Source organism: Mixophyes fleayi, chromosome 6 (assembly GCF_038048845.1).
Source record: "Mixophyes fleayi isolate aMixFle1 chromosome 6, aMixFle1.hap1, whole genome shotgun sequence".
Taxonomy (NCBI): Eukaryota; Metazoa; Chordata; class Amphibia; order Anura; family Limnodynastidae; genus Mixophyes; species Mixophyes fleayi.
In genome coordinates, this window is record NC_134407.1 from 16,552,784 (window position 1) to 16,568,124 (window position 15,341).

Sequence of the window (15,341 nt, forward strand, 5' to 3'; positions counted from 1 at the left end):
CCTACCAATGACCTGCGCCTTGTTTCGTCTCTGGTAATCACCTCTCACTCCCGCCTACAAAACTTCTCCCGTGCTGCTCCCCACTTATGGAATTCCCTACCACGCCCAATCAGACTTTCCCCCAGCCTTCAAATCTTTAGATGGTCTTTGAAAAACCATCTCTTTTTTAGATCTTTCCTTATCCCTGATAACACTACTCACATTAATGCTCCCTCACAACTGTCCCAATCTCTACTCTGAGCCACACTCGCTTCTCTTGTTTCAGCTGTGCCCTCTTCCACTTAGAATGTAATCTCTGTAATGAGCAGGGTCCTTCATACCTTTTGTTTTCATGTCTGTGTTTATTCTGTCCGCCTTGTTATGTCCCTATTTTATGTATGTCCTGTTTTCCCTACTGCACGGCGCTGTGGAGCACCGTGGCGCCTTACAAATCTATGATAATAATAATAATGGGGACTACGGTCTGAGACTATTTAACAAGCTCTACAAAGCCTAGATTTTCGGAACTCAAGCCCATTGATAATGCCATCTGAAGATGACATTAGCCGTTCTACCCTATGGGTAGATCATTGTGGTAAAGGGATCTCTGGACCTCTCACCACAAGCTTCCTGCTCTCCACTCTGGTTACTATCGCAAAGTAACTTTGCGCATGCGTGACCTAGATCACATATAAGCAATGCCACTTTGTGATAGTAACTGGAGGGGAGAGACAGACTACTGGGGGTCTAAGGTAAGTAACATCATCTCCTCCTATTGGATGGGCTGTTCCAGGATAATATTTTAATAAATGCATTTGAAAAATTATCTGTCATCGTTGCAATGAAAGATTATAATCAACGGGGGAAAACCCGGTAATTAAAATATAGGCCCCTTTAACACTATACCCACAGAGGGGCCCTTGGCCAACACAAGTACTCCATGCCCAAAATTTGAGGATGGGGATATAAAGAGGAAACACAGTCCTTTGTCTCTGCATACATGGTGGAAGATGAGCTGATTGTTTTGCAGAAAGACAATTTAATAAGAATTAGAACTTTGATGGAGGTAATGGGTGAGATAATCAGATAACCTACAGGAGGGCATGTGGCTGCAGAGATGCTGCTTTCTTGCTTGTTTGGGGAATACTGGATTAAAATCCTGTGCAGAATAACTTAAAATAGATCCTATTTCAACATTGCTCATTCTATGCAACTTATCTGTCAAACTCTGACACTAGTGTGCGCATTTCATGTTAGTAACATGCACTGTGATATGGACACTGATCTTAAGAGAGCACATGTAACTTTGTAATACTTACTGTTTACATTTTATGGGCACTCTATACTTTATAGCTGCAATTTCTCACTATATGGGGCAAGATGTTGCCTCTATCCAGTTTACTCATGCCTATTTTGTCCTCTTTACGATTGCATAAATGACCTTACACAGTAACATAGTAACATAGTTACGATTGCATAAGTGACCTTACACAGTGCTTTTTTTCCCATTGAACGCTGGGAACGGTGTTCCGGGACCTTTTTTTTTTTGGGCTTTGCGGCGGCTTCTCCGCCGGCCTTTAACACACACAAAAAAAAAAAAAGTAAACAATACCATCTGTCCAGCGCGGCTGCGCCCTCCTCCCTTCTCTATTTCCAATGGCTGTTGGGCGTGACGTCATCACGCACGTTGCCCCGACAGTCATTCACGGAGCTGTGAGGAGCAATCAACAAAAAGAGGAGCGCAGCGACAGAAAAGAAAACTGAAAAGAAGTGACGAGGAAAAAGGAGGCAACAGAAAGCAAGGTAAGTTAGAGGAAAAATTGGGCGCCGTTTAAAAGAAAGTGGTCAGAAAAATAAATGGTGACAAAAAAAAAGAAAAAGGCCAGCATGAGAGGGGCGGGCTCGGGGCACAGCATAAAAACTCAAGGGGGACCAAAAAATGATTAGGGGCACTGGCACTGGCACAGCATAAAAACTCAAGGGGCACAAAAAAATGATTAGGAGCACTGGCACAGGATTAAAACTGAAGGGGGACATACAATACATATAATACATTAAAGGTATGTTAAGACATGAATATAAAAAAAAACCAAAAACAAAATATTAACAAGATGTGAGTTCCACCACCTTTTTTTTTTTTTACAAAAAAAGCACTGACCTTACAAGTAACCTGCTAGCAAACCATATTCTTTTCTTGTGAAATATGACCAAGCTCACATAAAGTTGGTTTATAGCTCCCCCTACAGGAATTCTGAAGTATCACTTGTATGTGTGAGTGACAGAACATTTCAAGGGGACTAAAAGGAATATGTTGGCAGCAAGTAAGGAGCTTACAGTGTAAATGTTCTCAATACTCTTAAGTATGAGAAAAGATTAAGATAGAGGATTTTTTTCCTAAAGAACTGCATACACCTCTCCTTACAAGTCTCCTACATCTCATGTATATATATATATATATATATATATATATATATAAATAGCTGATGATGATAGCATTCTCCAATCACATGCTGGCTTCATGCAAGTAGCAGGAGACCACACAAGTGCATTTATTAGGAGGGTAGGGGTAGAATGGACCAATCCCATCTCCAAAATTGCTTTGATTAAATGCCTGTATGTTTCCTGGCAACTGAGCCGTGAACACCATAATTATTTACCTGTTTGATGTGCACAAACTATTGCATGATGCTGCATGGTTTTCACATAGTAAAAATAACCTTCAGGTTGGCCTTCCTGCACACAGAGCGTATAATAATCACAAATACAATTTTATGCACAAAGACATGTAATAAATCATTGAATAGATACTGATTGAATGACAATTGTATCTGTTAATAAATTATTTGAAGACCTACAAGTGCGCACAAAAACTGGATCAGGAACAGTATAACGGTATGCGGCAGAGGTACAGATATTGTTCAGAACACAGGGAGTCAGGAGCAACACGTCCACACAGTAGAAGAGACTCAAAGAACTAGCAATCAGGGATTGACACAGGTGCCAGCCAACAGGAAAGAATAGGAGCTGTTAGAGGACGTGATAGCCGGGACCCAACCGAAGCCTCAGCAGGACCGGTGTGGAATAGTACCCAAGCAATAACAGAGAGAAGCGCTACGGAATCTGCTGGTGTTATATAAATGATGATGATGATGACAAAATTAAGCCAACACTGGTCAATCCATGTATATAAAATAATTTATTGATTAACTACTTGATAAATTTTCTTTCCAAATGAAGCATCCGTCGAAGCTACGACATCCAGAAGGCAATGTCTGGAGAAGGTGCGAAGCCATGAACAGCCTTTACCTATTCATAGATCATTTGCTGCAGCCGGATCCTGTGCCACCACCCTTGTGAAATGCACTCTCAGAATTTTGGGTTCCTCTCCTTTGGTTCCTCTCCTCTCTTGTCTGGGAAATTACTTCTGGAATCTACCTTGCAGGACTGTCTTTGGATGGATCTGGCCCTTGATATGGACCTTCAGGAAGTACAAAGAGAATCAACCTTTCTGGATTCCTTTGTTCTCGAGAGATACAATTGCTCTGACCAAGTCTAGAGTATGTAATCAGTTTACACTTTCATTACTTTAGACAAAGAAATGGAAGTACAATTTCTTGATTCTTGAGAAACGTGGCAACTACTATAGGCAATTTAGCAGAATTTGAGGGGCCAAAATGATGCGATTCACCGCAAATCGCGTTATTTTGGCCAGGGGATGCGGAAGCCTTTCCTGCTCTCCCGGGAGACCAACCCGAATTTCAGGAGTCTCCCGGAAATTCCGGGAGAGTTGGCAAGTATGCTGTAGAATGAAGCTGTGTCATTGACGAAAGCAGTTATTTTTGATGACCATGTGCTTTTCGGCTTTTGATAAATATATCACACTGCATGATATCTATGAAGCCAGTCTGTGTTTGAAATATTTAGTAAACCTGACATTTCTACGTGTGGTGAATTGTTATTCCCTGTGCATTCTATATAAGGGCCTTAGCACCGGTTATACACCATTCCCATGACCAATATCAGAGCCAGATTTACCTAATTTGGCCATGTGGACTCACAATACTTGATGCCCTACGCTTCACATTAACCACTACCCAGACTTCAGATTACATTCTGTATTACAGATGGTCCTGTCACAAGAATTAAACTAACAAAGCTTTGTACTATTTCCTCCCTCCTTTGTTAAAATCACATTTGTCATGACCCCCTACAGCCCCAATCAATGAACTTAAATCAATGTTTCTTAATCCTCTAGTTCATTGTTCTTAACACACACATTGTGGAGAGAAAAAAAACGAAAACACAAAAACACATTTCAGTTGCAAATTTGAGCACACCCTTACAGCACATGAGTATGATTGAAGGATAAATGGGAAAACCGTCTGCATAAACCATTTCAGTGGGCAGCTTGCAGACTATTGCAGTCTTGCTAAACGTCTGTTGTTTCCCTCCCCCAATAGGGATTCTGTGCATAGTACATGTCACTTATTAATCCGGCACACAAATTTCACTGCCTACATATTAACCCACTTGTTTGCATTTGAATGATATTTTTAAAGCCTTCAATGTAAGCATTGAGAATTTTTAATATTATTAGACTTGAATGTAATGCCTTATGTCTGTTTTTTTTGTATTTTTATGCAAAATAAAGTACACATTTTTCAATCAAACCATTGCTGTGTTAGTTGTAGCTGCACAGGTACATTTATTTCTCAACAACTTGGCTTCTAAGCATTGCTGTATTACAAGGATCTGCTAGTACAACTGTCTGACAGTCATCTGCACCCGTTACTTACAGATGTTGCAGGCAGAGGAAGTTGCATGCACAGTGATGTCAGCATAGGAAGAAGAGGCATTAGGTTACACTGAGATTGTCCACACCCTACATCTGAGCGAGCACCAAAAAAAAAAAGACTGAGAATCCTGCAATCTGCACTGAATCAAAACTGCAAATCTGGGGACTAAAGACAGACATCTCCTGCTTTTTACAACCCAGGACTTGTAGAAATGTCCGCAATAGTTACCAGGAGTTCGCTTAGTGCCAACAAGGATTTCCTGCGAAGTTTCCCTGGAGTTGTGAGAATTCTGCAACTGGTGAGTGGAGCTGCTCTTTGGATCACTATCGCCTCCAACTATTACAGCGGTGCCGTCCACTTTGCCCTGTTCGTGGCCGTGTTTTTCTGGCTGGTCACCCTTCTTTTCTATTTCCTCACCCTGCTGGACAAACAAGACCTGGTGCCAGTCTTCGGGGGCGAACGCTGGCTGCTCACCAACCTTATTTATGATGCTGTGGCCACCGCTTCGCACGTCGCAGCCGCGATCGTTATGATCCAGAAGACAGACAGCTATTCCTACTGCAACATAGAATCCTACAAGCTACCTTGTCTCTTCAAGACCTACATGGTGGCCTCGGTGTTTGCATGTCTGTGCTGTCTATTCTACCTGCTCACCACCCTCTGCTTCTTATTCAAGAAATGCAAAGGAAATACTAGTGTTATTTAAACTTACTCCCCAACCATAGAGAAACAAGCTCTGATTTTTTTTTTTATATCGTGGGATGGAAAGAAAGTGACAGTGTTCTAATAACTTGACTTCTATTTCATTTTTTTTTAAACACACCTGCAAGACCAAAGTATTACAGTTGTGCCAGAAGAAATGTTTAGTTATAAAGCGATACATGTTTTATTTTGGGTACACAATTTCTTTATTTTGTGCAAATGTAACATTTGCATTTATTTGTTTGTGATACTGATGTATATTTGTTAGTTCCAAGTATAACAGATGCATAAACACCGATCTTTGACTGTTACATTGTGGTTTCAAGGAAAAACAAAATCTGTTTTTTTAAATCTCTTTGTAGTGGCTTTTTTTTAAAAACAAGATTCTGTAGTGTGTTGTAAACTGGGTGTGTCTTTTGTTAGCAATGGATTGTAGAGGATAGTGATAAATGTAAGTAGAGGTAATCAGATTGTCTATATAACCCCCAGGGGAATATATACAATATAGACAATACTTGCTGGTGTCTTTAGGCACCAACAAAGGAAATGTTTTATTTTCATATAGTACAGGTTCCAGTGAAACAAATAGGCTTTATACTGCCACTTATAAAAAATAAACACTTTGTGGAGCTAATCATACTGAATAATACAATGGCACCCCATGTCTAAAATTGGGTACACACTACACGGTTTTCGTCCAATAATCGGCTCAATCAGCCGACATACGACTGCTCGTTCAAAAGTCAGGTCAGTGTGTGCAGTGACACGATGGTCGAAAGTCTGCCCAAATGGACGATTGTCGCCTCATTTGGTTGGTCGTACCGTTAAATATTTTTGTTCCAATCTCGTTTCCTTTGTGTAGTGTGTATAAACTTCCGACCGATCCACAACAGTGAGTACGAAATTAAAGTCATTGCTCACGACAACATGGCTGTAAAAAAAGTCGATAAAGGGACGTCCGCTATTCCCTTTATCGTCCTAAACAAGGCTAGTGTGTATGCAGTCCATGGACCGAGCGATCGGAACATCGATCGCATGTAAAATCGATCGGCATAAAAAGTTGGCGGAAAATTCTGTAGTGTGTACCTAGCTTAAGTAGCAATGTGGAGGTAATCAGATTGTCTATATAACCCACAGGGGAATATCTACAATATAGACACTACTTGCTGGTTTCTTTAGGCACTAACAAAGGAAATGTTTTATTTTCATACAGTACAGGTTTCAGTGAAACAAATAGGCTTTATACTGCCACGTTCGTATACAAATCAAACACTTTATGGAGCTAATCATACTGAATAATACAATGGCACCCCACGTCTAAGGTATTAGACTAAGTTATGTCTTTTGAAAAAAATGTTCTATCATGTTTCATGGAAATTTGGGCATTAGATGGTGTATTATTAGAGAATATGGCTGGTATTTCTGTTTTCCTCGGTTTTCTCCATCCTTTTTATAGAGTTCTATATTTTGATATTACACACCGTTATTGTATATCTAATATTAAACTGTAGCCATACTTGCATTTCGGGCTGGACCTGTTTATAACCTTTTATGCTGACAGCCTTATATGGAGATCACTGTTTTCACAGTCCCCTGAGATTATAATGTGCTGTGCATTGATAGCACATTGTAGTATAGCTCATTATAATGTGCAATTGTGGTGTAGCACATTATAATGTGCTATAGGTGTCAGGAGAGCCGGGGAAACTGGTCAGGAGCTGGGAATTTTGCAGAATGCTGAATAACGGTGGTAAGATTAATACGGCCAGTGTTTAGTAGTAGAATTAGGTAAAGGAGTAGGGATTTTTCTATTACGGAGAGTCCCTTTTTGTAAATGTAAATCCGCAGAAGACTCGCAGCTTATTTATACATTTATAGAAACGGGAAGTCCCTACTGATAAACGCTATGTATTTTTGTTATGGTGAATGTATAGTTATTAGTTTAGGACTCGGTGAATCATCTGTCCAGCGCAGCATCTCAACTGCCTCTTAATGTGGCTGCAGGCTAGACAGGTCCTTACTGGGGAATGTTTTGTACACTTGCGTTTCATAGGTCAGTGAGATGTTTGTAGTTTGGCCACCAGTTTGTTGTTTGTTGAGATGGAAACCTAGGCCACGGTTTTGGAGCCTAGTAATATCTTCGGGGCTAATGTTGGCCACACAACATTATCATCATCACCATCATCATTTATTTATATAGCGCCTCTAATTCCGCAGCGCTGTACAGAGAACTCATTCACATCAGTCCCTGCCCCATTGGGGCTTACAGTCTAAATTCCCCAACACATCCACAGACAGACTAGGGTCAATTTTTGATAGCAGCCAATTAACCTACTGGTATGTTTTTGGAGTGTGGGAGGAAACCGGAGCACCCGGAGGAAACCCACGCAAACACAGAACATACAAACTCCACACAGATAAGGCCATTTTCTGGAATTGAACTCATGACCCCAGCACTGTGAGGCAGAAGTGCTAACCACTTCGCCACCGTGCAGCGTGTGTGTGTGTGTGTGTGTGTGTGTGCTACAGCCCTGTGTGTGTGCAGTCCTCTTCCAACCACTCTAAACAGCCCCAGATATGGCAGCTCAGCCAGATCTTCTCCAAATTGAGAGTTACCTGCTCCTCTGGTCCTGGCTGTGTACCCCCTATATCAAAGTCATCTGGACATTTCGAAGGGGTGTGCAGCTATGGTGTGGACTCTCATCCTATACCTCAGGGTGAGTAACAAGATCAAACATTGTTTGCCCAGCATCATATTACTTAATCCTGAATATATTATTATTTGCACAAGATCCTTTTCAACATATTTCTAATTAGTACTGTGTATAATTAAACAATGACCTTCTATATAACTCAATATGCTTACTATGTCTCATGGATTCCACTTCCTTCCTCAGTTTGGCCAATATTGTTGTCCATTTTGACAAATATATCTTTCCTCATTGATTACAGGCTCTGGCTAGGCGGGTATACTGGGACTTGTAGTTATACAATAGCCGGTGAGTCAAAGGTTGCCTGAAACAACTCCACTCTTACTTATTCTGATCTTCTGTCAGTCTGTATACGGGAGTGCAGCCTTGGCTGTGTGACCCACCACTATGTGTTACTGTTTCATGAAGCACTGAAAGAGTTAACGGAAAGGCTGCACTAACGCAGAAAATGTAATTACTTATATTCTCATCAACTGGAGGAACGGACAACTAAACAATGTCCGTTGTCTTCCCAGCTCTCCCTGGCTGCAATTTTCACCAGAAATAGTGGTGTTTTAAAAAAAGTAATTAATTACCAGCGTGGTGTATATCTGGAGAAAAACAACATTTTAATTATTATGGCATTAGAGGTAGATTATTAATCTATCAAGGCCCACGGTATGTGATTAGGCACACACGTTTTTTTTAACCCATTGAAGACCAGATCCATTTTTATGGTGTCGCACTACTTTGGTGTTGATGAAAATAACTTTTTAATTTCTTAACCTTTAAAATTAAAGTTGGCTTCTAGGTGGAAAAACAAATCATCCCCAAAAAAATCTCCATAATTCTTCCCACGGGTACTTTTACATACATCGCAAAATCACAGGAAATTACTGTGACATGTAACTGGTTAATTATTGTGTGTATAAGGATATGTATGTATGTGTGTTTATGGAGGCCTAATATGGGAAGGAACAGTCTGAAGCTTCTGTGTAAATTATGTTTACATTTAAAGACCCTGAACAACTCACAGGGACCAACAATATCTCCTTGTCCCCATCGCTGGGACTGCAAAATCGTGATACCCCCAACTTACAATAATGATTATAAGAGTGTTTTGCATTAAGGAAGTTAATTAATAATTCATCACTAAACTGGGTAGAGTTAGGGTGACTTTAATTAGTGCATTTTACCTAACTGATTTATAATCCGTCAGGTCACAGAATCCTCCTTTTGTTCAACTCTGCTTTATACCAGTCCTCACTTGGTGTATTCTTCAAACAGGCAGCAGTATTGTCAATGCCCTTCCCCCTCTTGTCATCCACGTGCACTATGAAGTACAAATGGGAGGGGCATTGACAACACCACTGCCTGTTTGAATAACGCATACTTGCCAACTTTGGAGATCTCTCCTTCGGGAAGGGAGATCTTGCTGCCGCGATCCAAAAATTTGTGAGTCTCTCGGACATTCCGGGAGAGTAGACTACAATGGAACAACGTAAGCAGTAGTAATATACAGCATAGTGGAACTAGACCGTTGTCAGTTTTTAGGGAACCATTAGATCCAGCAACGAGAGCGTCAGTGGTTAGAATATCCCAGGACTCGCCCCAATACTGGACTTTTAGGGGTGTTTTTGTTTTTTTTTGTATGGTGTTTTACTTTTAACCATGCAGCGACTAAATGGGTTGCCTAACTTTAGATTTTAAGTTCTGGATTCTTACAAATGTGTACAGAGAGGAGCTATGGGTTATATCCGCAAGCAAATAAACAAGTCGATCTACTGAACTAAAAATATACTGTAACGCTGCAGGAGGAAACCAGGAAAATTAAATGTATTTAGTAAAAGAAAATTGAAATCCTCTGTCGATGGAATACGCTTTATAGTGAAACCGAACGCTACAGCGTAAATACCTGAACATTTACAAAGAACAGGATCATTGTACTGTAGCTTAGCTTAGTTTCCCACGACTTTAATATTTTTATGGGTCTAGTTATTAAAGGTAGATAAGTCTGGCTGCCCCAGTAAAATTTTCTTACAAAAATTAACTGATAACAGTTAATCTACGCAGAGGAAATCCTATTTTCGGACAAGTCTTACTAAATAAACTCCTAAATGTCACAAAGGTGGTATATTTACTAATCTGCGGGTTTGAAAAAGTGGAGATGTTGCCCATAGCAACCAATCAGATTGTAGCTGTCATTTTGTAGGATGTACTAAATAAATGACAGCTAGAATCTGATTGGTTGCTATAGGCAGCATCTCCACTTTTCCAAACCCACAGTTTAGTAAATATACCCCAAAATGTTTTTTCATGTTCTCTTTCATCATAGCCATTTATCAATCACAAACAGAAATTATTTTATTCCAGACTTCTGTAGTAACAAATCATGATTGTATTTTTGACATTTTAGAACCACCCCTGCAACAATTTAGTCTCTCAAATGATTGACACCATACCAAAAACTAAACTGAGTTTTTATATCTGTCACACTAAACATTTGAATGAAAAAATAATGCTGTTTTTTTTTCACCACAAGCTGATCAACATAAATTGACAGGTTTACAAAAACAAGGTGGAAGTTTGATTTATTTAGACAAGAAAACTATGGAAATCTTGTGTAACTAAAGAATAAAAACACGTTTTAATAACTTTCTCCGCAAAAAAATAAATAAATCTATCCATCAATTGGATAAAGAAAAAATATTTTCCTTTGTAAATAATTTCACGGGGGCTTAAAGAAGGTTTTGTCCAATTCTCAGCATTGTGTCTGCATAGCTAGAACAAGAGGGAGCAGATGGGACTAGCCAGGATAAAAACATCACCAGGGACCATGGGATGCAATGCACAGAAATGTAATAATTATTTTGCTCTGCTGACATTCTAACTGGGCGTAAATCCTCTATTTGTTAACCCTATGGCTACTGATTTTGATTAGGAAACAAGTAATTGCTAATGTCCCTGTTGCAATGTGGTTTGGTTATTTAACATTGAGACACAAGACAACATAAACATACTAGAGGTCATTTGTGATGCTTATTGGGAACACTTCGTAAAACGCGTGGGTTTTGTATTGGTGCAAGTTCTAGGTTCATGGCTCCTCTCCTCCGTCAGGAGTCAACTCTGCAAACTAAAAATGCTCCTCAATATGCAGCGAGACGAAAAGAATCTTTAGAGGTGTACTGTGAAAAAGTATAAATTTTACCCCCCTGTCGCTCTAGTGACTGCTTCCAGTGAAATCTGTTTTCATTTTTTATTTTCTCTTTCTGTTAAGATGATGTACATGGCTTACAGTATATCAATCATGAGAGTGTGGGGACATAGGACTGTCTTTTATTAGAGGTGGAAGCTTTGCATGTGGAGGCATTTTAGTACATATCTCGGAGTGTGCCTGTAAAACGCGTTTTCCATTAAGTGTAGGATGAGACCTGGACTGCACCAAAATTCACATCCTGTGGCGGAGGGTAGGTGGCTGTGCACTCATCTACATAGCAAGGAACATCCCTGAAAGCGTGCCACCTCCACCCTTAATAATCTTACATCATAAACCGTAGGTGCGTTTCTGCACTGCTTCGCAAAATGAGGCACTGTGACACTATTTAAATGCAGGAGGTAAGTCACACTGACATTTTTGTGAGACCCACAGTATGTGAGCTGCCAATGAATGTGAATAATACACTGTTGAAGCCACTGACTGCTGTAGATATTAAGTGATACTATACAGGTCTAGGGAACCGGACATATTTAATAAGAGAATGGAAATTGTTAGACACCAGTCTCATGGTTTAATGGGGTTCCCTGATTGGAATCTGTCACAGCTCAGTGAGTACCATCTCGCCACTAGATAGGAGGATACAGGAGTGTACCCAGGACAACAAAGCCTCCGCCTTACATGCTTTTAGTAGACAACGGAATCTACCCCTATTACTTATGAACTATTCAGAATAAAGTTCTTGTTTTTTATGGGACAAACATCTTCTCTACATTAAAAGGTAAGAACACCCCAGAGTCTCTTATCACACAGATGAATAAAAACCAGACTGCACCCCAGGCTACTTGAGCTACTCCAGTGTTATATAACAGGGAGGGAGCGTTCCCAGAGCTAGAGGCCTTGTGTCTGGTGCAGGTCTGGTTTCAAGGATGGATGTAGCAATTTCCTCCAACACTATATTCCGGTAGCCTTACCATAGGAAAGTGGCGACTAGTGAATACAATAGATATCGATATCCAAGAACTTGGAAACCTACGCGTTTCAGGAGGGCTTCCTCAGGGAAAGATATTCAGCAAATGTTCCGCAGCGCTGTTCACAGCACAAATAGTAGACTAAACAGGGTGAAACGTTACGAACAGTAAACACAAAATACAAAAACTTCAGAGACTCCAGGCAGGCTAATGCAGTAAAGACGGAGCAGTAGAACAGGTATGGAGACAGGAGGGAAGAGGGCCCTGCTCATACGAGCTTACATCCTAAGGGAGGGTAAACAGAACTCAGGCACAAAGGGAGCCAGTTGAAGTATGTGGAAGAGAACAGGGGGGCCGGGAGGAGAGAGGGGAGAACGGGCGGAGGAGATGAGGGGCTAGGTGGAAGGTTGGTAGGCTTTGAGGAACAGGTGAGTTTTAAGTGCCCGTTTGAAGGAACACAGATTGGGAGAAAGACGGATGGAGCGAGGGAGGTCGCTCCAGTGAAGGGGGCCTGCACGGGAGAAGTCTTGGATTCTGGAGTGGGAAGAGGTGATCAGAGTGGAGGAGAGGCAGCGGTCATTGGCCAGCGCAGGGAGCCGGCAGGAATGTGAATGGAGAGGAGGTTAGAGATATAAGGGACAGTAGACTGGGAGAGAGCCTTGTAAGTGATGGTGAGGAGTTTGAAAAGGATTCTGTAGGGGACGGGGAGCCAGTGTAGGGCAAGGCAGAGGAGGAGCGATGAGAAAGGAAGATGAGTCTTGCAGCCGCATTGAGTATAGAGCGGAGGGGGGCAAGATGGAAGTGTGGGAGGCCGGTAAGGAGGAGGTTGCAATAATGCAAGTGACTAGAATGTGACAGTGTTACAATAAAGGCAGTAGGAGAAGTGGCAGTATGACATACCACTGTATACACCTCACTTCTACCACTGTATATATATGTATAATGTAAGTGACTAGAATGTGATAGTGTTACAATGAAGGTAGTAGTAGAAGTGACAGTATGACATACCACTGTATACACCTCCACTTCTACCACTGTATATATATGTATAATGTAAGTGACTGGAATGTGATAGTGTTACAATGAAGGTAGTAGTAGAAGTGGCAGTATGACATACCACTGTATACACCTCACTTCTACCACTGTATATATATGTATAATGTAAGTGACTGGAATGTGATAGTGTTACAATGAGGGCAGTAGTAGAAGTGGCAGTATGACATACCACTGTATACACCTCCACTTCTACCACTGTATATATATGTATAATGTAAGTGACTAGAATGTGATAGTGTTACAATGAAGGTAGTAGTAGAAGTGGCAGTATGACATACCACTGTATACACCTCACTTCTACCACTGTATATATATGTATAATGTAAGTGACTGGAATGTGATAGTGTTACAATGAAGGCAGTAGTAGAAGTGGCAGTATGACATACCACTGTATACACCTCACTTCTACCACTGTATATATATGTATAATGTAAGTGACTGGAATGTGATAGTGTTACAATGAAGGCAGTAGTAGAAGTGGCAGTATGACATACCACTGTATACACCCCACTTCTACCACTGTATATATATGTATAATGTAAGTGACTAGAATGTGATAGTGTTACAATGAGGGCAGTAGTAGAAGTGGCAGTATGACATACCACTGTATACACCCCACTTCTACCACTATATATATATATGTATAATGCAAGTGACTAGAATGTGACAGTGTTACAATAAAGGCAGTAGGAGAAGTGGCAGTATGACATACCACTGTATACACCTCACTTCTACCACTGTATATATATGTATAATGTAAGTGACTAGAATGTGATAGTGTTACAATGAAGGTAGTAGTAGAAGTGACAGTATGACATACCACTGTATACACCTCCACTTCTACCACTGTATATATATGTATAATGTAAGTGACTGGAATGTGATAGTGTTACAATGAAGGTAGTAGTAGAAGTGGCAGTATGACATACCACTGTATACACCTCACTTCTACCACTGTATATATATGTATAATGTAAGTGACTGGAATGTGATAGTGTTACAATGAGGGCAGTAGTAGAAGTGGCAGTATGACATACCACTGTATACACCTCCACTTCTACCACTGTATATATATGTATAATGTAAGTGACTAGAATGTGATAGTGTTACAATGAGGGCAGTAGTAGAAGTGGCAGTATGACATACCACTGTATACACCCCACTTCTACCACTATATATATATATGTATAATGCAAGTGACTAGAATGTGACAGTGTTACAATAAAGGCAGTAGGAGAAGTGGCAGTATGACATACCACTGTATACACCTCACTTCTACCACTGTATATATATGTATAATGTAAGTGACTAGAATGTGATAGTGTTACAATGAAGGTAGTAGTAGAAGTGACAGTATGACATACCACTGTATACACCTCCACTTCTACCACTGTATATATGTATATATATCACATTATAGTAGTCTGTCAGTGAGGTAGGGGCTTCATAGCTACAAGTATACACCAGCAGGTCAATTATGAGGAAAAAAACTAAATGTTTTCTGTGGGGATGAAGAGGGATAGGTGCAATGAGAGACTTATTCACTGGGATATAGAATCCTTTTTATTATTTTTGCAAGCAAGTAGATACAGAACACATTGTTCTTTTATTTCCTGTTAAGTTTCAGTTTTGGTCATAGGACATACCTACACATTCATGATGCATAGTAAAAGTTTGCACTTGCCTACTGAATAAGACACTGATACATGTGATCACTAACTAGACTCAGCTTGCACAAAGCAAATTTGTTTGCTGTGGACTCTCCTTCAGACACAGGAATTATTTCATGTGTTAATGCTGGAGACTCTCCCAGTGCAGCCCCGCAGCAGGGAAACGTTTACATAGAAGGGACTTGTTCAATGCTGGGGGCCGGATGCATATGTAGCCTCCTGAGGTGAAGGAATGCTGTGCAAAGAGAGTTTAATGCCTTTGT

The 15,341-nt window shown here is 40.5% G+C and overlaps 1 protein-coding gene across 1 annotated transcript; it reads left to right on the forward strand.

The window, feature by feature from the left end:
- The first annotated feature begins 4,757 nt into the window (after positions 1-4,757).
- Positions 4,758-5,868, forward strand: MARVELD1 (MARVEL domain containing 1). Its single transcript, XM_075215931.1, has one exon. The coding sequence runs from the start codon at positions 4,987-4,989 to the stop codon at positions 5,479-5,481; it is 495 nt and encodes a 164-aa protein (XP_075072032.1). The 5' UTR covers positions 4,758-4,986; the 3' UTR covers positions 5,482-5,868.
- Positions 5,869-15,341: the final 9,473 nt, after the last annotated feature.